This window comes from Myotis yumanensis, unplaced genomic scaffold, assembly GCF_028538775.1.
Source record: "Myotis yumanensis isolate MYYU_CA2020_CCGP unplaced genomic scaffold, mMyoYum1.0.hap1 SCAF_16, whole genome shotgun sequence".
In the NCBI taxonomy this organism is placed as follows: Eukaryota; Metazoa; Chordata; class Mammalia; order Chiroptera; family Vespertilionidae; genus Myotis; species Myotis yumanensis.
Genome location: NW_027223767.1, coordinates 35,458,733 through 35,483,593, shown reverse-complemented (window position 1 = coordinate 35,483,593; position 24,861 = coordinate 35,458,733). Strand labels below are relative to the sequence as shown.

The 24,861-nt window shown below is 47.0% G+C and overlaps 1 protein-coding gene across 1 annotated transcript in view; it reads left to right on the top strand.

Moving 5' to 3' along the window:
- The window catches only part of PITPNC1 (phosphatidylinositol transfer protein cytoplasmic 1), a 208,855-nt gene that overhangs the window by 165,212 nt on the left and 18,782 nt on the right, over nucleotides 1-24,861 (top strand). The window contains exon 6 of the mRNA XM_070392896.1: nucleotides 3,663-3,758. Coding sequence (XP_070248997.1) covers nucleotides 3,663-3,758 — 96 coding nt within the window. The remainder of the gene's footprint in view (nucleotides 1-3,662; nucleotides 3,759-24,861) is intronic.

Below are 24,861 nucleotides of genomic sequence, written 5' to 3'. Positions count from 1 at the left end.
CTCTTTCTGCACCACCCAAGTCAGCTGGCTGTGGGGGGAAGGGGCAGAGAGGGACTGAGCCAAGAGCAAGACTTGGGAGATGACATGACCCAGACACCTCAACATCACAGACACTTTAACTGGAAAGAATATTAGTGGTGATCTGGGTCACTCAATCCCAACCTCACTGGGGTCACAGATCTCTGATAATCATATGAAAGTGGTCAGTCTCTCCCAAATATGCACCTGCCCAAATTCTGGCTACAATTGCAGTATATTCCACAACTCCCTGACACCATCCATCTAGACCAGTGATGGCGAACCTTTTATATATATATATATATATATATATATATATATATATATATATATTTTATTGATTTTCCACAGAGAGGAAGTAAGAGAGACAGAGAGTTAGAAACATCAATGAGAGAGAAACATCAATCAGCTGCCTCCTGCACACCCTCCACTGGGGATGTGCCCGCAACCAAGGCACACGCCCCTGACCGGAATCGAACCCGGGACCCTCCAGTCCGCAGGCCGACGCTCCATCCACTGAGCCAAACCGGCCTTGGCAATGGCAAACCTTTGATCTTGGTGTGTCAGCATTTTGAAAAACTCTAACTTAACTCTGGTGCCGTGTCACATATAGAAATTTTTTTATATTTGCAACCATAGTAAAACAAAGATTTATATTTTTGATATTTGTTTTATATATTTAAATGCCATTTAACAAAGAAAAATCAACCAAAAAAATGAGTTCGTGTGTCAGAGGTGACGCGTGTCATAGGTTCGCCATCACTGATCTAGACTAAGCCTTTCATTTCGCAGATGAGGACATGGAGAACCTGCGGAGATGCAGGGCTTTGCCCAAGGTTATACAGAGGAGAGAACTGAATTCAAACTCAGATCCCCTGATTCCCGATATAGGACCCAATACAGTAGGTTTCCACTCTACGCTGAGCCCTATTTTGGGAATCATGAAAAGGTAGGGTGCTTACAAACAAGGAAATAGAACTCAGGCTTATGAAAGGAAACTAACATCAGTTAGTACTCAGTATTCCTGCCATAGATTCCTTTTTGGAAAGCAGAAAATAATGCCTTCCATTAATTCAGCAGGTACTTAATGAGAACTTAAGAGCATCTCCTAAAATCTCTAATCATTGGGAGACTAGTTGTTTATTAGAAATTATGACTTTTTGTCATCTGGAACCTGAAGAGGATGTTGAGGTCCTCAAAGTGGTTTTTTTGTGGCTTTGTTCAGGCGGTGGGAACCCCACCCTGAAAGTTTTAGGCAAAGGTGCTTGGTATTTCATTAACTGTGATGCAAAAGTTAAGTGTCACATTAATGAAGGAGACCAGAGTTTGTACCAAAGGGTCCCTATGTAGATTCTACTGCAGCATCAGCTACTCAACAACCAGAAGAAGAGCTCCAAGTCTTTGGGGACATACGTTTTATAAATAGCAGTAGGAAAACCAGATTCCAATTTCATTTTTCTGGAAAGAAGCAGGAAGCGCTTTTGACTGATATATATCTTCTCGGTTGGGTGCCAAAAGGCAGCCTTTTATCAAGAGTGGGCAGAGCCTAGTGGTGAAGGCTGGAGACTTGCCCTGGATAGGAGCTTCCCTGCTGACTGGCTGTGTGACCTCGGGCAAAGCTCTTTAGTTCTTTGAGCCTTGGTTTTCTCGTCTGCAAATTGGGACTAGTAATACTCTCCTCATAAGGGAGAAGAAATACCCAAGGAAGGAGTAAGATCCAAATCTGGAAGAGAAGCCTCCTTCTTCTTGCGGAGTGCCTGACTACATGGCTTAATGTTGTACTTGCTACAAAGAAGTGCTTACAGGATCCAGGCCATTATCTCCAAACAGAGACCAAAGGGTGAACTTGGAGCTGAGAGGCAACGATCTGATAACTGCTATAATGGGCGGTCAAAAATGTTTGAATTAAAGTAGGAAAAGCCACATAATCCATCAATAACTCTCTTAGCCCCTGTTTATGGCCCCTTCTTTCAGTCCCCTAAGTTTTTACCACCAATAAATGTCCAACTTCTCACTTCTTTTGTAATTTACTCTCCAGAAGCTCATTTCCCTCTGGGGGATTCCAAGTTGGTTTGTTGTCTTAATGAGGCACGAGTCTTTCTTCTCTTGGCACACACTTAAAAGAGACTCGTGCATGAAAGGGAGAGGGAAAACACTCACACAAACAACCTAAGCCCCCATATTTCATCTCACAGTGTATTTCTCCACTCGGCCTTGAACCTGTTTCCCCACTGCCTCTGTCATTCCTAAGTAGTCCACCTGTTGCTCCCAACCACTGTGGGCGTGTCCCGAAGCACTTGGCTCCCCATGGCAGTGGAAGGGATCAGAGCTGATCCAGGAGCCAGTCTTTCTCTGCCTCTAAGGAAAATGCAGTGGCCACCTCAGGTCAGACCATGGGATTAATCTCCTTGAACAAATCTGAAAGAGTCCAGTCTCCAAGCGTTTTAGGAGAAAATTAACAACAGAGCGAACAGCAGACTTGGAGGATAATTACCAGCACCAACATTATTCAGAAAGCTTTTGGAAAGGACTAATCATTTAAACTTGAGAAGCAAAGCAGGGAGAGCGTAGCATGCAAAGAGGCCTGCAGTTGCCCTCCTGGGAGATGATGTTATTAATAGGCACCAAATTTGTGTCAAGACAATGTTCTTAGGCATCAACCACCCTGTTCTTCCCAAATATTTCATTCCCTTCTGAAGAATCAGATTTAATTAGTGTTAACGGATGGTTCCCCTGCTGGAATTAGCTCAACTGTGAAAATGGCCGGGGAGGGGGCGGGGGCCGGGGGGTTGGAGGTAGGGGAGGATAGTTAAAACCTGCAAGGATGAAGTGGTTTTGCAAACTTAATTTGTTTACCATCCTTCAGATCCTTCAGAAGGGCTGGGAAGGTGATCACTTTAGCCTAGAAAAATGGCAATTGGAAAAACTAGAGGAATGTAATCTTTCCACTAAAATGTATATCTGTATATGTGGCTGTCTTACATATTTATTTGCAAGTGATGGCCATTGTGGGCCATGAAACCTAGAGTAGACTGGCGGGAAGTCATCTCAGTATCTTTTCAAGGTTCTACCTTCCTACCCCTCTGTGTACCAAGGAAACCATGCTCTTACATGATCAAGAATAATCCCGTGTGTATCCCTGGGTAACTGGGTTGTTACCCAGATCTCTACTTTCTTCTGTTTATCTGTATTTTCTACAGTGAGCATGTATTCTTGTGAAATTAGGTAGATATAAAAATTTTAATGAAAAAAAAAACACCCACATTTTTAAATTCCCTAAGTCCTTGGCTGTATCACCGCTGTATGTCACATATCTAGCCAGACCCTTTTTAGCCTCTTCACTCCCCCTGTTCAGCAGACATCATTCTGGAAAGAGATTTATGTCTTCAGTCTTGAACTTCTAAAAACAACCTTTATTTTCTTCTACCCAGTGGTGATTGATGCTGCACCTGCCTCTGATGTGACAAACACAAGCAGTGAATAAAAGCCTTTCACGATTCCTGCGAGTTCTGAGGCCCTGGAAGGCACTAGCCAGGGGCACCGAGCCACGAGAAGATGCTCTGTGGGTTGTAATTCTGCCAGCGGGCGCCTTGCAGCTATCACCTGGTATCACTAACCTTTGATCTCTTGCTCTGCTCTTTCAGATTTTTGACAGCGAAGCCAAAGACCTCGAGAGAGAAGTTTGCTTTATTGATATTGCCTGCGATGAAATTCCAGAACGTTACTACAAAGAGTCTGAGGTGAGCAATAGACGGGATGACATGTGGAAGAAATTCATTCATTCCTTCAACAAGAATTAAGTCCACCATAACCCGGAGACTTCCATCTGTCTTTGTGTTGATTTAGTCTGGTTTCACATTTTGCTGGATTCTTAATGGTATGTCTCAACATGAAATCCCGCCTCCTCGGGGCCCATCATTGGCCCTGGCTGCCACGAAATTGCAGTGTAGTCTTCCTATCTCCCCAATTCTGCCACCATTCTGGGCAGCAAAATATTCACAAGGCTAAACTTACCCAACATACTGGTCTCTCTTAAAAGAGAGCAGTTACTGCCGTAGCCGGTTTGGCTCAGTGGGTTGAGCATCAGCCTGTGGGCTGGAAGGTCCTGGGTTCGATTCCAGCCAAGGGCACGTACCTGGGTTGCAGGCTCCCGGCCCTGTTGGAGGCATGCGGGAGGCAACCAATCGATGTGTCTCTCTCACATTGGTGTTTCTCTCTGTCTCTCTCCCTTCCATTCTCAATAGGAAAAAAATATCCTTGGGTGAGGATTTAAAAAACAAAACAAAACAAAAAACAGCAGTTACTGCCCCAGCTGGGTGGCTGTTGGGTGGAGGTCATACCTGTAAACCAAAAAAGGTTGCGGGTTTGATCCCAGGTCAAGGCGAGTATGGGAGGCAACCGATCAAATATCGATGTTTCTCTCTCTTCCTTTCTTTTTCTCTTTTTTCCCCTCCCTTCCTCTCTCTCTCTAAAGTCAATAAACATATGCTTGTGTGAGGATTTAAAACAAAAAGCAGCATTTACTTCTGGCTTCCTGTTTTTCCAGGCTTCTGCATAACCTGCCTCCCCATCTGTGAGGGAGGGGCTGTGTTTTATTTGTATCTTTGGGGTCTAACACACAGAAAATGCCCATTCAGTCCCCTCTGAATGAATGTTGGCGCTTGGGCAGCGCCTGTCAGTGGGGAACCTTTCTCTCTCCAAGCGGGAAGCACTTTCATGAGACTTCTCATTTTTTTTTCTCGACTGAGAATAAATTCAAGAGACTATCTTCTCTACAGCCTCTACCCTAATAGATTCCATTGTTCGCCTCAGCCCAGCCTTTTTACTTGACTGTGGGTGCAAGCCATCGTTTATATCCCGTTAGTGCTTTATCGATGGCTGCAGAAGGCACTCGGGTGATCCCCTTGTAAATAAGGCCCAGCCCTGCAAGGACAGCGGATGCAGGGCCATTTCTGTTGTTTAGCAACATGCAGCCAATCACAGTGTGTTTGGACTCAGGGCCCCAGACTCGTCCTTGAGCCATAACATGTGAACCTTGAAACTCTTCTCTCAGATTCATTAAGGCTGATTTAAGACACAATAAATAAACCCGTTAGAAATAAATCCCACCGCTGCACAAACTGGGCTCCCAGTGTGGTTCAGGCTTTGTTTTTTTGCCTTCACATTTTGGGATTCGTTTGGATATAAAGGTCTAACCTGAGGGTAGCAAATGCCGAGCCAGCTGCTTAACTGTAGGTGTGACTCGGCCGCTGAGGCTGTGATGTGAATTGTTCTCGGTTCTGGTCCAAGGCTGAGCCATCAATTTATAGTACACGCTGCAGCCAGCCATGCTCCTGAGTTTCCAGAAAAACAGAGTGAGATGCTCTCTGTGTCACATGCCGAGGAGGAGAAACCTGGCCTCCCCGTCTCCCGGCAGGGAGGAGCCATTTCTGTGGTTTCACATCAAGTTCACCAATACTGTGGGGCTTCAGTGATGTGCAGAGCTTCATGCAACACATGGGTGGAGCTGTTGCCCCGTCACGCCCGTGGCTCTTTGGGCCTTGGGGTGCTACTGTCCTTCCTGCACATCTGGCCTCTTGGGAGCTCAAGCCTTCCCAAAAGGCAGTGTTGCCAGAAAACTAATTTCAGCTCTTCCTCTTCAATTGCTTTGGGGTGGTCCTGCCTGTTACTCCGGGAGTTCCCTCCTGGTTCGTGGAAAGTCTTAGGACAAGTGTGGAATCCTAATGAGGAAATCAGCCAGTCTCCTTTCTGATCAGCGGTGCCTGACTCATTTCCCTGTGCTTCGTGCTCCAAGAACCACCACTGGGAAGCTTGTTTTCATCGACACAGACATTCCAGGAACTTGGACTTCTTGCTTCACAGTCATTCATTTCTCTGGGTCTTAGTATTCTTTTCTGGATGCAGTTTGACCAAGGGAATGAGAGGAGAATAGTCATTCATCCAATAAATATTCAGTGAGTGTGACATACAATATTAAGATGGTAACATGGCTATGGGCAGAGGAGACGCTGAGGGTCCCTTCCCTCAAAACACTTCCAATCTAGCCGGGGAGCCAAACAATAAAGTAATAATAATGAGTACACACAGGGAAACAGTGTAAAAGGATCGAATCAGGAAAAATGGACTGTAGGAAGTGACATGCTGAGACCCACGGGACGGAAAGAGCTGGGGGAGAGTGCTTCAGGAAGAGGTAGCATGAGTGGGACCCTGAGGTGGCACAAATGAGGAATCAGAAGGCAGCCAGCATGGTGGCAGTGGAAACAAGGAACAGTGGTGCAAGGGAGACTGGATAGGGGGATGGGGCTGTGTTAAGACGCATGCCTTTTTAAAAAATATATTTGTATTGATTTTAGAGAGAGGAAGGGACAGGGATAGAGAGAGAGAAACATTGATGAATTTCACTGATCAGCTGCCTCCTGCTCGCCCCACATTGGGGATCGAGCCCGCAACTCGGGCATGTACCCTGACCGGGAATCAAACTGTGATCTCCTGCTTTATAGGTCGACGATCAACCACTGAGCCACACTGGTCGGGCTGACCTTGTCATATTCTGAGTAAAACCCCTTGGAGGCTGGGAGGAAGCCCAGTCTCTTAGCCTGGCCCTCTGCCTTCTCCACTCCTCTGTCCTCCCTGCCTCTGGGCCACTCCCCTGGGAAGCATCCACTCATTCCTCTTTAGAGGCCAGCTCAAACGTGACCTCTCCCATGGGCCCTCCTGAACATCCCACATCCCACCCACTGTCAGCGCATTTCTGGTCTGTGGTTTCCAGGTCATGCTAGCTCATGCTAGCTCACAGTTATGTCAACAGCTCCATGAAGACAAGGGCTGTTGTCTTTATCACCGTGCCTCACCAGCTGGCACGGCGCTGGCACATGGCAGACGCTCACGAAACGGTTGTTGAATGAATGAGTGAAAGCCAGGGCCTTTGTTTTCCCTTCCAGCAGCCACAGCCTCAGAGCGAGCGCCATCCGAGAAAATGAATTGGTTGCCCGCAAGCTAACAGTTGTGAATCAGAGCTCCTTTCCTTTTTTCTTTTTAATCTGAGGCATACAGGTTTACCCATTTTTTTCTTTCAATCCCTCTTTGTAACTTGACTATGTCAGAATCATAAGTAGGATCGCACTTTCTGGGGAGAAAACTATGGTGCCAGTGACTGAATCTGAGGTTTCTGATGCTTATGGATCTGGACCAGGGTCATCTAGGTCAGTCCTCTCCACCCAGCTCCTGTCACTCACACCACCGTCCAGACCACAGAAGGGGATTAAAGCACTTTTTACTTTTTCCACTTCTCCTTGGAAACCTCCGAGCTACACAATCAAGAATGCCTCTCTCCATAAGGTGACCAGAGCTGGGAATTTTCCGCTGGTGCCCTCTGCCTGGTGGCCCTGGTGCCACCACTAACCAAGGAGACAGAAGGTCACCGGAGGCTCGGCATCAGCTGACGCCTAGCCCAGAGCTCTCCATATTCTCCTTTTCCAGGACTGCTCTTTCCTGTGCACATCCAGGGCCCGAGCTTTGGCTCCCTAGAACCTCTTCGTCTCACTGGAACAGTGGTTCTCAACCTTGGCTGCACATTAGAATCACCTGGGAATCTTTTTAAGATCCTGATTTCTGGGCCTCATCCTCCGGAAATTCTGCTTCTTTGTTATGGGGTGAGGCCACAACATTAGTAACAAAGAAACAGAATTTCCGGAGGATGAGGCCCAGAAATCAGGATTTTAAAAAGATTCCCAGGTGTTTCTAATGTGCAGCCAAGGTTGAGAACCACTGCACTAGAACCTCTTCATCTCAAGTTCTGTTCTCTCATATCCATTGCAAAACTCTGCAGGGCATTGCTGTGTTTACAACAAAAAACAGTCACTGTGATTTTTAAGGCACGGAGAGCTCATCCATCAGTCTCAACCCAGCCCCACAAGGCCCCGGCCCCTGCCAGAGTCGGAAGGCTCATTGTACCGAGTCACATGAGCAGCACCAACGCAGCAAATAGGAGGGGAGGCCAAAATCCGAGCAAGGGGATAGTGCTCTGGCGGGGGCCAGGGCCTTGGTGGGGCCTCCAGGCTCGACTCGTTGCCTGGACTAAGAAATCGCCAGCAGCCCAGCCAGTATGGTTCAGTGGTTGAGCGTCAACCTATGAACCAGACGGTCATGGTTCAATTCCCAGTCAGGGCACATGCCAGGGTGTGGGTTCGATATGATTCTCTCTTATCATAGATGTTTCTCTCTCTCTTTCCTCTCCCTTCCTCTCTGAAATCAATAAAGATATATTTCGGGGGGGGAGGAGAGGGAGATCCCCAGCAGCCAGTCTGTTGGGCCCTCCAATGGAAATATCTGTTGAATTCTCTCTTGAGAGAGAACAGAACAAAGAGAGGTATATCTAACTTGCCCAGTAACTGTCAGGGGTGAGAGATTAAATGCTGTTTGCTCAGTAGGACGGGCCCCCAGAAAGGGAACCGAGAGGCAAAGTGAGTAAATATTGTCATACTTAACCCTTCAGTACAGAGTGCTTCGCCCAAACCACTCAGCTCCCTCAGATTAAAAATGTTTTCATTTTGGTCCACATCCTGGCAATGGAGGGCGGTAGAATTTTCATTTATCTCCCAACGGCCAGATTTAGCACAGCTGCCTCCTGCTAGGGTACGTTGTCAAGTTCAGTTTGTTGTGTTGTCATTGTCGTTTTTTTCCCCTTTTCCCTCCGTCCATCTGTTTCTCTCTGAGAGCAGCACAGCTGTTTGTGACGGGTTCCAAGTTCCTGGGGCTGGGCCCTCTTAGATACCAGGAGGACTGGCTGCAGTACGCAGGAGCCATTTCCCAAGGAGTCTGCTGCCCCCCACACCCCGACCCCCAGGGCCCCAAGAGGAAGGCAGCATTGTAGCTGCTGTGTCATTGCAAATGGGGAGCCTGGGTGGCCTCCTGGGAAACTGGCTTTTCTCTCCCCATCCCCCCTTACACGTTGGGCGCCGTACTGTGCATCTATCCAGTTTGATGGTACTGGGAAGGCAACGGGTCTCCCGCCCAGTGGGACACTTAGAAGGTATCCAGTGGCTTCCTCAATGTGGGAGCGAGAGTCCAGTCAGCCAGGAGGGCTCGATCCAGGAAGGCTGGAGGGAGACGCGGCCATTCTCCGACCTGCAAGAACAATCCCTGTGCAGATGCAGTGCAACACTGGGTGGGGACAGCCTGTGGGGTGAAATGAAAAGTAGGACACCCTCACCTTTAAGAAGCTTATGAACTGGTTGGGAGGAGAAGGTAGTGACAGCACAGCCTGAGGCAGCAGGAGAAATGCCCTTATGACAGTGGTTTTCAACCTTCCTAATGCCGCGACCCTTTAATACAGTTCCTCATGTTGTGGTGACCCCCAACCATAAAATTATTTTCATTGCTACTTAATAACTATAATTTTGCTACTGTTATGAATTGTAATGTAAATATCTGATATGCAGGATGTATTTTCATTGTTACAAATTGAACACAATTAAAGCATAGTGATTAATCACAAAAACAATATGTAGTTATATATGTGTTTTCCGATGGTCTTAGGCAACCCCTGTGAAAGGGTCGTTCGACCCCCAAAGGGGTCGCGACCCACAGGTTGAGAACCGCTGCCTTATGAGATTCACACCCCTCATCCAGCGAGTTCAGGGAGAGGGCAGCTCCATCAACAGCCGTGGTCAGGGCAGGCTTGCTAGGAGTGGCGGCATCTGAGCAGGGCTTTCAAAACGTGTTTATCTTTATTGTTCATCTGTTCACCAAGTAATACGTGATCCTCGTAAAAACAACATTCCAGCATGATATAAATAACATGGGAAAACAATTGTCCTGTGGCTCCTCATCAGAAATAGCTGTTGCTAAAGTTGGAGTTTACGGTGTTTATACCTAAACATGGTGCATAAATAACGTTATTCGATGAAAAGAAGCTCACAGTGCATGCCGCTTGGCAGCAGGCACCTTTTCATGGACGCTAGGAGCTTGCCATCCTGTGGAAGCACACGTCTGTCTGGCAGGGTTGGTAATGGCTGTAGATTGTGCTATCTTATGGTTGTGTCCTATTTTATGCCTTTCCCCGCTTAGTGGACATTTCGGCTGTGTCCATTCTTTGGCTGTTATAGAACCGCAGGAAACATCCTCATGTGACATCCTTTGGGCGTTGTTCTAATGTTTCTGTAGAATAGATTCTGAAAGTGAAGTTGTTGGGTCAGCCAGGAGGACTTTATCCAGGCTGCCCCCTCTCAAAGCCATGGGAAGTTACCCTCTGACCCACACTGAATTTCGAGGGCGAGAGAAAAGGAAACGTCAGTGTAGTAAGTGAGGGCAGGAGGCCCAGTGCATATTCAAGGGTCTTTCTGATTGAGACAGAAGAGCCTTGAACGTCAAGTCAAGGAACTGGGAGTTTATTCTGCAAGTAGTGGAGGGTTTTCAAAGCGGGATCACCAGCCATGATGCAAGAGGACTGCATTTGTGACCTCACTAGGAAGGTTAACTTTCAGGGGGGTGGTGCTAAGGGAGGCTCCTGGACCCTCCTACCCATCAACCTACTTCTGTCCCTCCTCTACCACCCCTTTCGTGAACAAATCGCCTTCAGCCATCTTTACAGTAATTATTTTCTTAATGGAAGAAGCCTTTGGAAATAAAAGGACATGGAAGAGTGGTCCAGCCCTCAGCAACCCTGGCTACATAATTTTTAAACCAATGATGGGCCCCTCACATCCCAAGGAACAAATAGGTGATCCCTCTCGGATATCGTTTCTTCCAAATACAAGAAAGCGGGGCCACCAAGTCTTACCAAAGCACCATGTCCAGGGCTGGTTTTTAAAACCACTGCTGTTCTTTTGACCTAATAATGTGGAGCCTGCTAGAATGTTTGAAGCAAAGCCGGTTTTTGTATGTGTGTTTTTTTAATATATTTTTATTGATTTCAGAGAGGAAGGGAGAGGGAGCGAGAGACAGAAATATCAATGATGAGAGAGAATCATCGATTGGCTGCCTTCTGCATTCGCCCTACTGAGGATTGAGCCTGCAACCTGGGCATGTGCCCTGACCAGAAATCGAACCCTGACCTCCTGGTTCATAGGTCAATGCTCAACCACTGAGCCACACTGGCTAGGCAGCAAAGCTGATTTTTACTAGGAAAACGATAGTGCCCAACTCCATCCTAGGAAAAAGGCTTTGTTTTTAATTTTTTAAGGGGGAAAAAATGTTCAACTGCTGCAGTAATCTGCATGAATGAGGGCCCCCAGAGCTTAGTGCCCAGAGTAGCAACTGCAAATCTTATCAATCGGATTTGATAGTGAAATGCCAGGCCAAGTAGGTCAAACAAAATCAAGGCAAATGAATTCCTAAATACCAGGTCAAAACCAGAGATTTGAAGTCCCTGCCAGGAATGGAGTTGCTCAATAGAAAAAGTCCTTGGGGAAATGGCTCCATGTCCCAAAAGGAAGGATTCAGCCAAGCAAAGCATCCATGGAAGGGAGAAGCAATCGGCTTGTTGTGGGGGGATCTACATAAGAGGTCACCTCTAGAACCTATGGGTGGGGATTCACAGCTCATGCTTTCCATGTGCAGATGACCCCAGGTAACCAGGGGCCTTGGCTTTGGGAGTTCTCCCAGGTCATCACAGCCATCCCACTTCATCACTCCTCATCACTGTATCTTGAATCTCTTCATCCCTTCCAATGAATGGATGGGTGGAGAGATGAGGTGAGATGCAATGAGATGATGTGAAAGGCAAGTCAGGGCATTAAAATGACTAGCACAGTCCCTGGCACATCGTAAGCCTTCTCCCTTCTCCGCACTTTGACTCTGTCGTGGAGATCTGCAGGTGTGTTGCTGGGATGCTTGCTCAGTACCAACCCTGTGTCTTTGGAGAGAGGCTGTGGGAGTTTGTAGGTTGCTTTTGACTTGTTGGCACGAATGGAGAAGAGAAGCAGAGGTTTGGTTCTAATCACTCCACTTCTCAAGATCACATAATCCTCTGCAGGTATAAGATCCTTCAAAAAATAGAGCCATTTGAACTGCCGAGGAGTAGAGTTTTCTTAAAAGGTGTTGTTATTACATGGGTTACTGTTTGCCCTGAATTCAGAAGGCCATGTGTCTCTGACTTCACTTCTAAGAAACTTTAGAAGTTACTTTTACTGTTTGTGTGCCAACCTCAAGCAGTACTGGAGTCCCGGGTAGTACCCAAGGCAGCTTTGGCATTTTATCAGCTGTCCACCTTGAGCCTTACCAGGTATATTTTAGAAAAATAAAAGTTAAGATTTTAAAAGAAGGAAGCAGGAGCCAAAGGGCCCAAGGTTTTCAGTGAGAAGTGCACTTCCCCAAGGGCTTAAATTCTATCTCATGGAGAACCCCCCTCTGATCTTCCAAGGAAAGACGTGGGGCAGCTGTCAGCCTCTGCTAGACTTAGTCTGATTCAATAAAAACATCAGGACTTCTTGGCCCTTTTGGGCTGAGTTCCCAAATCAGATTAGAATCACCTTGGGAGCTTTAAAGAAATGCAGGTACCTGGGCCCCACCCTAGACCTACCAAACCAGATGCGGTAAAACGAGACCTAGGGATCTCTGTGTAAATGCACCAGGTTTGGGGAAATAGCCTCAGAGCAGAGTGACACACACACCCCTTTATTTTCCCTGCCATGACGCACATGGCAAATGACCTGTTTTGACTGGCATATCAGGGAGGAGCTCCTGGTCAGAGATGACCAACCCCCAGGGTCAGAAGGCCCATCTGCTTTGAGCCCAGGGAAGCAGTATTTTGTTACATCTATTATCCATTCAAGATAGGGCAGTTGTGCCTAAGAGAGGTCTGTATTCTATGTTCAATTTTTAAAAACTATTGTATTGTTATTTTAATTTTGTGGAGGAAAAAGGAAATAGCGAACTTTTTTTTTTGGTGTGTGTGTGTGTGTGTGTGTGTGTGTGTGATGCCTCTTTTATTTTTTTATATATATTTTTATTGATTAAGATATTACATATGTGTCCTTATACCCACGTTACCCCTTACCCCCATAGTGAACTTTTTTAAATATATTTTTTATTGATTTCAGAGAGGAAGGGAGAGAGAGATAGAAACATTAATAATGAGAGAGAATCATTGATCGGCTGCCTCCTGCACGCCCCACACTGGGGATCCAGCCCACAACCCAGGCATGTGCCCTGACCGGGAATTGAACTGTGATCTCCTGGTTCATAGGTCAATGCTCAACCACTGAGCCACGCAGGCTGGTTAGAAATAGCCACCTTAACCCTGGAAGAATGCCTGTTCCCCTATGAGGGTAGGGTCAGTGCCTTTGAAATCATTCCAGCTGTTGGGGGTCTGGTACCATCTGTGGAGTCACATCCCGGGCCTTCCTTGCCAGCCAGTGGCATTGATAACAATATAAGTTTGTACAGTTTTCTGAGCAATTTCTAAATTGCTTCTAAGTTGGGTGCTGGCTCTGGAACAACCATCTAAGTTTGTTTCCTCCAATCGAACACTCGAATCAGTATCCACCAGGTGCTCGGGCTTCATCTCGTCCAAGCCCTTCCCAGCTGGCACTCTGAGACTTTCCACTCTGCCTCTGTGCAGATGGAAGTGATGTTTTTTCTCCTTGAAAAATAAGACCTGACCCAGTGATTCTCTCTTTCACTTTTTCTATTTATTCAGACACCAGGTATAGCTACTCAGTTTCAGCACCAAAAATATCCAGGAAAGAATAGGTGGTATTAAGTCACTTGTCTTCCTCTGTTATTGTTAAGCAGCCTAAAGAAAGACATACAACAACTAGCTCATCAACTTGGGCCTTAGAAGTTTCAACAGATTCCTTACAGAATTGCTAAGCCTAGCTTCAGAGGGACATGAACTAACTTTTGAGAAAAACAAGTCATTGCTAAGTTGTTTTATTCAGTTATGTCATTTAATCCTAACAACCCCAGAGAATAGATATTGTCTCTACTTTATAGCTAAGGAGAATGCTGGCCAATTTGGCTCAGTGGACCAAAGGGTCAAGGGTTCAATTCCTAGTCAAGGGCACGTACCTTGGTTGCAAGCTCGATCCCTGGCCTGAGGTCAGGGAGACCAGGTCTCACTTTACCTGCTTTATATATTGGGATTCCAAATCATATCATATTTAGCAAAAACAAAATTGTTCTAAAGCTAAAATAAATTTGAAATCTGTTTCACTTTAAAAATGGAAATCCCTGATTGCCTTCAAATTACAGGTGGATTGGCTTATTGACCATCTCTGTTCAACAAAGTTGGAGGTCCAGGTTTCCCAAAATAATACACTACGTGAGGAGTAAGCTAGCTTTAGGGACAGCTAATCCCATGCTGATCTCTGTTGCCATGTTGCAACTCATCAAGAATATTTGTTAACCTATTATCAGCTTCTGGTTTAATAGACTCAGGGGGCCAGATTGTATAGCTTCAGGTTGGACCGGGGCTGTTAATGCTTCCTAGCCTGTGTGCAAACTGCACGCTAAGATCAGAGTGAGCGGGACAACCCACAGGGGCAGCCCCGATTTAGAGGCTGCCGCACTGTGCCAGGTCCTGGCGGCCTCCTTTGGTGGGGGGGGGGGGGGGGGGGGGGGGCAGGCGGGGCAGTGGCTCACTGGCTATTAGGAGAGCTGGTGCGTCTCACTGTCACACACTCTGTGAGACAGGTACCCTTCCAGTGCGCCCTTGAATGACCTTGCTGGTTTTGAAGTTATCTTAAAAATACAAAGTCATGTCTGTCACTGCTGAGAGGAACAGGTTAGCATTACATAACAGGATGTTAGGGAGCCATCTCGAGTTACTCTGGAATGGGAACCAGGCCCAAAGCTGGGGACAAAGGAGTTAGGACTCCATGTCCCACAGGCAGCTGCTAGTCTGCTCAGGCCAGGTGTTCCCAGAGCCAACCCAGGTGACCCAGATGGCCCTTCCCCATTGGCTCCCTGCATCCATCTCTCCCACTTACTGGTCTTTATTTAGAGATGGGAGAGGGACATGCTCAGAGTCATTGGGAGTATCCTTCTTGCCTAACCGCAAAGCCATGTGAGGGAAGTATTTAAAGAGAATCAATTACAGGAATTGGGATGTCTGTAAATTATTTTTTATAGACCATTTTCAAAAACCATTGTATTATTATTTAGATATTGGGCAGTATGACTGGCCAATATCTGACTATTTGCTGAACTGGGAATGTGCAGGCCCACCCTCCATGCTGCCATCCCACAAGCCTACAAGGTGGCCCATCTGCAGTCTTCTGAAGGAGGAGCTTATGGAAGATGCCCATGGCAGGGGCTGAGGAAGGGAGTGAGTCTGGGAATAGGATGGGGCATTCCCTTGGGCATTATTTAAGAAGGAGAAGGAAGAGGAGGAGGAGGAGGAGGAGGAGGAAGAGGAAGAAGAAGAGGAGGTAGTCGTGTACTTTATAGGTTTGTTGTGAGGAGAATTCTGGGGTGTTTTCTCTGATACCAACTGAATCCCCAATTCTCCGGCACCAGCTGGCTGTCCAACAATTTAATTCTGACACTGCCTACCTGGAGTTAAAGGGCTCGGTCCCACCAGACCGTCCGTCTCCACTATAGATGGCAGTCACAAGACCGAACACCCACACTTCTAACAGACCAGGGATCCCAGCACAGGCTCTGGAACACAGCAAGCATTTACTAGGCACCAAGCTAGTATGATGACTTGTCCCTCCCATCACTGTCATCTGATCGCCTCTCTTGGGGTTCTCTCAACTTAATCTTCTCCCTAGTCCCTGAAAGCCATCAACAGTAGTCACTCTCAGAGCTCAAGACCTCCAACTATTGTCCTGGCTGGTTTGGTCAGTGGTTAGAGTGTCGGCCTACAGGTCTCAAGTTTGATTCCTGGTCAAGGGCACATACCTCAGTTTCAGGTTCCCCAACCCCTGTAAGGGTGCGTGCAAGAGGCAACCAATTGATGTGTCTCTCTCACATTGATGTTTCTCTCTCTCTCTCTTTTTCTCCCCCCCCCCCCTCCACTCTGTCTAAAAATCAATGGGGAAAATATCCTCAGGTGAGAATTTAAAAAAACAAAAACAAAAAAAAACCCTCTGACTATTAAATTATTCTGTGGGATGTGCTCAAATTTTCCATTCTCATGCTCCCTCTTCCCCAAGTACAGAGTTGTGAGTCTTTCTGGCACTGAATTGTAACTGAGAAGGGCTCAGAACCTGTGTTGAAGCAATACCCCCACCACAGCCACCTTTTTGTCTGCCTGTCTGCTTGTCAGATGCGCTTATGCGTCAAGCTCCCTAAGAGAGGCGCTGCGGCAATAGCCCAAGTCACTGATGTTTTTGGTGCACTCTGGTGCCAAGAGCCAGTGCTCAGGAAAACAGCACTTTAGGTATTAACTGCTAGCAAAGCAAGAATTGGCTGCTTCAGGCTGTACTTTGCATTTAGGGTTTGTTTTTGTTTTTGTTTTTATCTGATGCAGAGCAGTTGACCTTTTAAGTAAAGTTTTGGGCCAATTCTCAAGCACACTCTGAAAGTTCTTTAGTTCTGTTTTTTGTTTGTTTGTTTGTTTGTTTTTGTGGGTTTTTTTTGTTTTTGAACAGCATTATTGAGACATTAGAGGCCCAGTGCATGATTTCGTGCACAGGTGGGGTCTGGGCCCGCCCTGATAGGAGGCGGGACTGGCTGGGGGGAGGGGCTGTGGGTGGTTGGCCAGTTGGCCCCACCCCTGGTCAAACTCCCTGTTGAGGGGACAATTTGCATATTAGTCTTTTATTATATAGGATAGTTCACATACCATACCATTTACCCATTTGAAGTGTAGAATTCGATGGATTTTAGTATATTCACAGATGTGCACAACCATCACCACCGTCAGATTTGAAACATGTCCATCACCCCTGAAAGAAACCCTGAACACTTTTGCTATCACCCCTCTTCCCCCCTTCTCTTTTCCCCACAAGCCATCTCACCCCAGCCCTGCGCAACCACTGATTTGTCAGTCTCTGTTGATTTTTTCTGTTCTGAACATTTTCTATGAATGGGATCCTTTAGTAAGTGGTCTGTTGGGACTAGCTTCTTTAAAGGGAAACCAGAGCATGGATGGGACTAGCTTCTTTGAAAGCTGCTTAATTTTTTTGTGTATCCCTTTTAGAATTGAAGTTTAAGAAATTTGGTCTAAAGTCAGGACTAAATTTTACCAGTTTTAAACAGCCATCCTTTGGAGGGGATCTGAGAAAACAATATCTGTAACACCTTGGAGTCTTCAAGAAAAATTCCAGAATGCAGGAGAAAAAAATCCGATATGTGTTAATAGTTCATCCCTATTTTAGAGCTGAGCATTATAGTTCCATACTGTAGCTATTCCTAGCCTGTTGCTGCTTAGCCCTTTTTCATTTAACATTTATCAAAAACTTCTAGTTTCAATTAACAGGGCAAGTCCCTGTTGGACAGGGTCCTATGTGATTCAAATTGAAAGCGTAATTAATCACGGAGCCTTAACATCTCGGTGAAAGTCGGCTAATAAAATCGCCTCTGAGACGGAAGCCACACTCCAGCCACATTCCAGGATCTCCCGGGGGCTTCTTCGAATACCTCCCAGGTGTGAGACTGATTCTAACCAACACGGGACAGTGTCCCCTGGGCACTGTCCCCTGGGTGGCCCTCAGGAAGAAACCTCGTGTCACCTTTCCTGCTTTGTCCAAGCGCAAGGTGGGGGAGGCCTGGAGGTGTGCCTGTCCTTGTGGAGAGGAAGTCTTCTACAGAGGATGTCCTCGCGCAGAAGGGTGGCCAGCGAGGTCCATCTGGCCACGGGATGGCAGTCCTGGCACCAGCTCGCCTTCCTCCGTGCAGATGGGCTTTGACTGCAAAGGTCCAGCGTGCCATCTGCCAAGCCTGGGGAGTTGCGGCGGGACCTGAGCCAGAGCTCTCTCTGTGGATGAATTTAGAAGCCTGGCCAGGAAAACTGCAGCCTGGCACCTCCCAGGCAACCGGCTGCTGCGCAGAGCATTCCCGGCAAGAGCATTACGTTCAGAGAATTCCACATCACCCCGGGGATCAGCTGCAACTGAGGAGTGTGGGTGCAGCGCCCCACGACCAAGCAAGCAATTGTGGAAGTCCTAACCTCCTAACCTGAGAGTGTGACCTTATCTGGAAAGTGGGTCTTTACAGAGGGGGTTGAGTTAAATGAGGGGGAGAAGGCCTTTATCCAATATGACTGGTGTCCTTATAAAAGAGGGACGTTTAGACACAGAGATAGACATGGAGGGAAGACAACGTGAAGACCTACAGCGAGAACGCCATGTGACAGGTGTGCATCTATAAGCCAAGGAATACCAAAATTGCTGGCAACCCAAGCCACCCGAAGACAGAAGCGAGCAGAGGGACGTGGAACAAATTATTCCCTCAGAGGAAAGCAGCCCTGCCCTCACCTTGATCTCTGACTTCGAGCCTCCAGGCTGATGAGACAGTAAACTTCTGTTGTTTAAGACACCCAGGTGGTGATACTTTTACTGCAGCCCTAGCAATCTAATACCATGTCTCCAATAGGAAGAGCCCACCCTCGCTTGGCAGGTCACTGGAAGCAAAGGACTGCACCTGTGTGTGTAGCTCTCCACGCTCCTCAAGAGGAAAGCTCTTAAGAAACCCCTAAGATGCTCAAACTCTGTCTGGCTTCAAGACTGGCCCATCGGGCTGTTGGGAGACAGCTGCCCGGTGTGTTCCCACCAGGCACGCTCCTGGCTTGGCTCCTGCGAGTACCACCATGTGGTTGCGGAGCCCCAGTGAAATTGGGGGCATCACGCCCTAAGGCAGCAGCCTGCAGTGGGGCAATGTGCTTTGTCATCTTGGAACCTGCCACTGAAACAGGGGACAGAGAGAAAGGAATTGGTCCTGAGACTGGAGACTATCCCTTGTCCTTGGCCTGGAGCCTAGTCGCAGCGTCCAACAAGCAAAAGCCCTTCTCTGGGGGTTTCTGCCACCACCGTTCTATGGACACTGGCAGGTGACAGCTTCCGGAAAGTGGGAGCACCCACCAGCCTTTCGCTGGCGCAAGGACACCTGCATGATGGTGGCAGGCAGGCCTGTTTCTGCTGCGCTTACTAGCGTTTCCCTGTACACTGGACCCCAGGATAGCAGTAGAGTAATAACCATCCTGCAGCTCTTCAATAGTCCTGCTGCCTTCTTTCGAGGAACTTAATAAGATCTGAGGAAATTGCATTACAGTCTCTCTCGAGGATGTTTCTTATCTCTCTGGGGTGTCTGCTGCCTATCACACGCCATCCGTTGGGTGCTGGACGGGGGATGTTGCCTACATTATCTAGTTGAAGCCTCGAAACAACCCCACGAGGGAGCCGGCACTGACACCACCCTGCAGATGACGAGACTGCCTCTCCTCCGAACGGACGGTGCCCGAACTTCAGAGGGCACCATCCTGTCCACAGGGTGAAGAGTGGGAGCCCAGGCCTGGAGTCAGGCAGCCCTGAGAGAACATTGTCTCTTGGAGCAATGGCTTGACCTTGGCGGTGCCTTCAGTTCACGTGGGGAGCTAGATGCCCAGACCCACCAAGACCAGTTACATCGGAAGCATGGGGTTGAGGTTAGCCTTGCGCCTCATCCCCAGGGGTTTCTCTCACAGCTCTGAGGCCAGAGCCCGAAATCAAGACGAGGCTCTAGAGAAGAATCCTTTCTTACCTCTTTCAGCTTCTGGTGGCTCCTGGGTTTGTGGCTATATGCCTTCCATCTCTGCCTCCGACAGCATGTGCCTCTTCTCCTTGTCGTCTCCATTTCTGTTTCTTAGAAGGACATTTGTTATTGGATGTAAAACCCACCCTCTTAATCTAGGATGATCTCATTTGGAGATCTTTAGCTTCATTACATCTGCAAAGACCTTTTTTCCCCAAATAAGATCACATCCATAGTTACTGGTGGTAAGGACTAGGACATGTCTTTGTGAGGAAGTGGGGGGGGTGTACCTGCAACCCACTACAGAGAGCTTGCACTGTATTTTCTGGTTGCACTGGGTTGAGATCCAGGAGGTCCAAGATGTGTAATCTCTCCATCACACTGAAGTCAAACTTTATGTCCTTTTAAAATAGGCCAAACCCTGAAACCAAAGTGTGGGAAGGTCCAGGGTATTTGTAGCATCAGAGGTAATGGTGGAGGTTTATAAACCTTGTTTGAAAATAAGGAAACCTGGATGCCCAGCTGGTGTGGCTCAGTTGGTTGGAGCATTGTCCATATACAGAAAGGGTTGTGGGTTTGATTCCCAGCTGGGACACACAGGAGGCAATAGATGGATGTTTCTCTATCTCTCTCCCTTCTTCTCTGAAATCAATAAAAAAAATTTTAAAAAGAAGCATCAATAATGAGAGAGAATTATTAATCAGCTGCCTTCTACACACCCCACACTGGGGATCAAGCCCTCACGCAACCCGGGCATGTGCCCTGACCGGGAATGGAACCATAAACTCCTGGTTCATAGGTTGACACTCAACCATTAAGCCACGCTGGCCAGGCATCATTGATGTTTCTCTCTATCTATCTGTCTATCTAACTATATATCTATCTATCTATCTTCCTCTCAAAGAAATAAAAAGGGTGAAATAACAGAGTTTGAATCAGGACCCAAGATATTGTAGTAGCTATAGAAACACAGATCAGAAATTTTTAAAATACAAAATGTTTAGAGGTTATAAAGAAAGGTCAATTGGTGTGTAAATGGACAATTTACATATTTATGTTCACAAACTGAAGTGAGAAAATGAGAGTTGAAAATGATTTCAAGAGGAATGGGTATTGGGGTGAGGGAGTGAGGATTGGAGGCAATGGGCTCTGGATGGGAAAAGGGAGAAAAGTTGGAGATCAGAATATTTCAGGTTATATATTTTTTCTCATCTTCATTCAAAGGCATTCAATTGGATGTTCATTTCTGATCTTGAGTTTTCATTAAAGGAGCCCTCTGGTGTCCTCTCCCTTACCTCCCTCCAGCTCTTCGGACGTGAACTCCTCACTGTAGCCACGTCTGAGATTTCCTAGATGAAATCAGTGGCTGTAGATATGATTTCAGACTTGCAAAAAATCAGCCCACTGTTGCCATAAAAAGCCCAACTGTGCATTGCTTCTTTGGCATCTGGCTGTAACAAAAACACCCTTTCCCTGTTTAGTATTGAAAGTAAATGTAGTGGAAAGAACAGTGGGCTAGAACTAGGGGAGGCTGGGATTCTAGTCCCCAACCTGTTACCCAGCACAAAATATTTTATTTCTCTCAGGCCTTGGCGTCCTTATCCATAAAATCGGGGACATGAAACAGAATTATCACATCCACCTTAAAAAGCCTATTCTAAAAATACTGTGCACTTCTTATTTCCATCTAGCCTTTTCCTAAAACCTTATTTGGCAATATCCGAATAAAATTTTGTAATTTTGTGGTGCGATCAGGAACCACACCTGGATTTCAGCATCTACCTAATTCTCTGTGCAGGCAGAACCTTTCCTGTCTTACTCAGAACTGAAATTTGCTGTGGGGCCCCTCGATTCTTTGCTGCTTTGTAAATTCAATCCACCAGTGTTCCTGTGTGATGCTGTGGAGTCTCGCTTTATTCTTAAGTCTGAAACATACATTAGCATGACCTGAACTGACACAGTGTCTCTTCTGACACATTGCATTGGTCAAAGCAAGTCAAAGGCCAGTCTAGGTTCCAGGGGAGGGCAGAAGGCCTCTATTGTTGGTGACAGGAACAGCATGCCTGCACGGTGAGGGAAGAATTGATGACCACCATGTTTGGAGATTGTCTACCATAGTCTCCCTGTTTTTTTGTTTGTTTGTTTTTTGTTTTTGTTTTAATCTTTATTGTTCAGATTATTACATTTGTTCCTCTTTTTTCCCCCCATAACTCCCCTCCTTCCAGCTCCCACCCCACCCTCCACCCTCACTCCCCACCCACTGAGTTCATCCATAGGTGCACGATTTTTGTCCAGTCACTTCCCGCATCTCCCACACCCCTTTTCCCCCAAGAATAGTCAGTCCATTCCCTTTCTATGTCCCTGATTCATTATAGTCACCAGTTCATTCTGTACATCAGGTTATTTATTCACTTGATTCTTAGATTCATTTGTTGATAGATGCATATTTGTTGTTCATAATTTGTATCTTTACCTTTTTCTTCTTCTTCCTCTTCTTAAAGGATACCTTTCAGCATTTCATATAATACTGGTTTGGCAGTGATGAACTCCTTTAGTTTTTCCTTATCTGTGAAGCTCTTTATCTGACCTTCAATTCTGAATGATAGCTTTGCTGGATAAAGTAATCTTGGTTGTAGGTTCTTGGTATTCAGCACTTTGAATATTTCTTGCCATTCCCTTCTGGCCTGCAAAGTTTCTGTTGAGAAATCAGCTGACAGTCGTATGGGTATTCCCTTGTAGGTAATTGAGCCTCTTTCTCTTGCTGCTTTTAAGATTTTCTCTTTGTCTTTTGCTCTTGGCATTTTAATGATGATGTGTCTTGGTGTGGTCCTCTTTGGATTCCTTTTGTTTGGGGTTCTCTGCGCTTCTTGGACCTGTAAGTCCATTTCTTTCTCCAGGTGGGGGAAGTTTTCTGCCATTATTTCTTGAAATAGGTTTTCAATATCTTGCTGTCTCTCATCTTCTGGCACTCCAATGACTCTGATATTAGTCCGCTTAAAGCTGTCCCAGAGGCTCCTTACACTATCTTCACACTTTCGGATTCTTTTTTCATTTTGCTTTTCCAATTGGGTGTTTTTTGTCAAATCTTTGGTTTGATTCTTGTGCTCCTCTGGTCTGCTATTGGGTATAATATTCTTTATTTCAGTCCGTGTATGCTTACTTTCTAATTTCTTTATCGTAGCATCGAGGGTCTCATTAGTTTTCGTGAGGCTCTGCACAAATTTATGGCAAGCCCTCAAAATTGCGATTCTTAGCTCCATATCCTCCATTTCTGTCATGTTTTTTTGTCTCCGCATCTTTTATGCTTTCTTGGTGCACCCCCTTGTGGTCTCTGTGCGCAGTCTTGTTCTAGCCAAGCCTTAATTGTTGTAGTTAACACTAGAGGGATTTGACCACCAGGCCGACTGGCTGTGAAAATCAGCTGTGGGAAAACTTCAGTCCTCAGGGGAGGCGCTAGTCCAGCCCTTGCCTGAGGCGATCGGCAAATGGCTGTGCGCAGGGTTTGGGCGGGACGGGCTCAACAGGGCGGGGGGGGGGGGGCGGAGGGAGCAGCTATGGCCGCTCTCAGTCCGTCCCCAGGGGCTCTGCCTCTCTGTCCCAGCAATCGCTGCAAACCTCGGAGGGGCCGTAGCCAGACAGTCCCGCTTCTCCCGTTTGAGTCTGGGTCCCTAGAGACTCGCCCGGATCTGTAGCCCAGAGTCTGAGACTCGCTCCTGATTGAAAACGACAATCGCGCCCTCAGCCGCCAGCCCGCTTTGCGCGCGCACCCTCACCACCGCACCGCCGTACCTTTAAATTTTCCACACTGCGCCTCCGCTGAGCGTCGGAATGCTGTTGTTTTTGCTTCTAGTTGAAGAGACTCTCCTCAGCCAGCCTTCCCGTGGTTCTGGTTGATGTCCGCTCCGACTTTTAGTTGTATTTTTGAAGTGGTTGTCCACGGCGGCAGTCTCCGGTGTTTACCTATGCCGCCATCTTCTATTCCAATCCCATAGTCTCCCTGTTGATACATCTTTTGCTCTATTGTTCTCTTTTTATTCTTAATGGCTTTATGTGGCATAGGAACGCAGGCAGGCAGGAATTCGTTCCTGGCCTTGAACATCAAATATTTTACCGCAAACTGCAGGGGCTTTAGAAGGCATTGCTGTCTCTGCCCTGGACTGTAGGGTTGGATACTTTACTCAAAGTCTTCAATGACTGTCTTGGGGGGTGGAATCATGGTTTACATGAATGGAGTACTTGCTATGGGCCAGACCCTATGCTTATGCCTTTTTCATGGGTCTGTCATTCCGGGCCTGTGCATATCATTTCAGTGCCAGTTTCTGGGTTGGTTCGGATAATAAAAATATAGCATGGTACCAAAGATTCAAAAATGCTACCCACTCTCAAGATCCCCACGCCCTCCCTTCACAGAACCACTTACTCCTCTGGGATACTTGTATGTGTTCTCTTTCCTCCCCCACTTCTGGAACCCCTTTTGTCAATTTTGTATTCAATTAATTATATATTTGCCCCACTCTGGTCCCTTCTGCCCCCAGGCCCACCACTTTCCTGCAATCAATGCAAATTAGGAGGGACCCTGGCGGGAGGTCAGGAAAGAGAGGTGTCCAAGTAGAGCTGAGTCTGTTCTCTGCATGGAGGGAAGTTTTCCAAGACCACACACAGGCCACACACACAGCTGATGCCCTTCACACCCTCAGGACGAAGAAATCAGGTCAGGGGGGAGCATGTGTGATACCTGCTTCTATACTATGCCCACAGTGCACATTTAGTAAACAGGGGCTTAGGATGATGACTATTATAGTATTAATTTATGCAGCGATGTCAGCAAACCCAGAGCCAGAGCATACACTGAAAAATCCTACTGAGGTAGCTTATAACACTTTTTATTGCATTTATGTATCTCTCACAGTTTTATTGATATACTAGAGGCCTGGTGCATGAAATTTGTGCATGGGTGGAGTCCCTAGGCCTGGCCAATCAGGTTCCCTGCCTCCCCCCTCCTCCTTCCCTCACCACCTGCATCTGCCACCACCCACCCCCAGTTCCCCAGCCCAGCCCAGGGTTCGGTCCTGATCAGGCGATCAGGGCCTGCCAGCTGGGGGGGGAAGAGACCAGAAGGTTGGCCAGCAGGCCCCATCGGCAATCAGGGCTGCAGGCTGGGGGCAGCTCCTGCATTGAGCAACTGCCCCGTGGTAGTCAGTGCATGTCGTAGCGACCGGTCCTTCT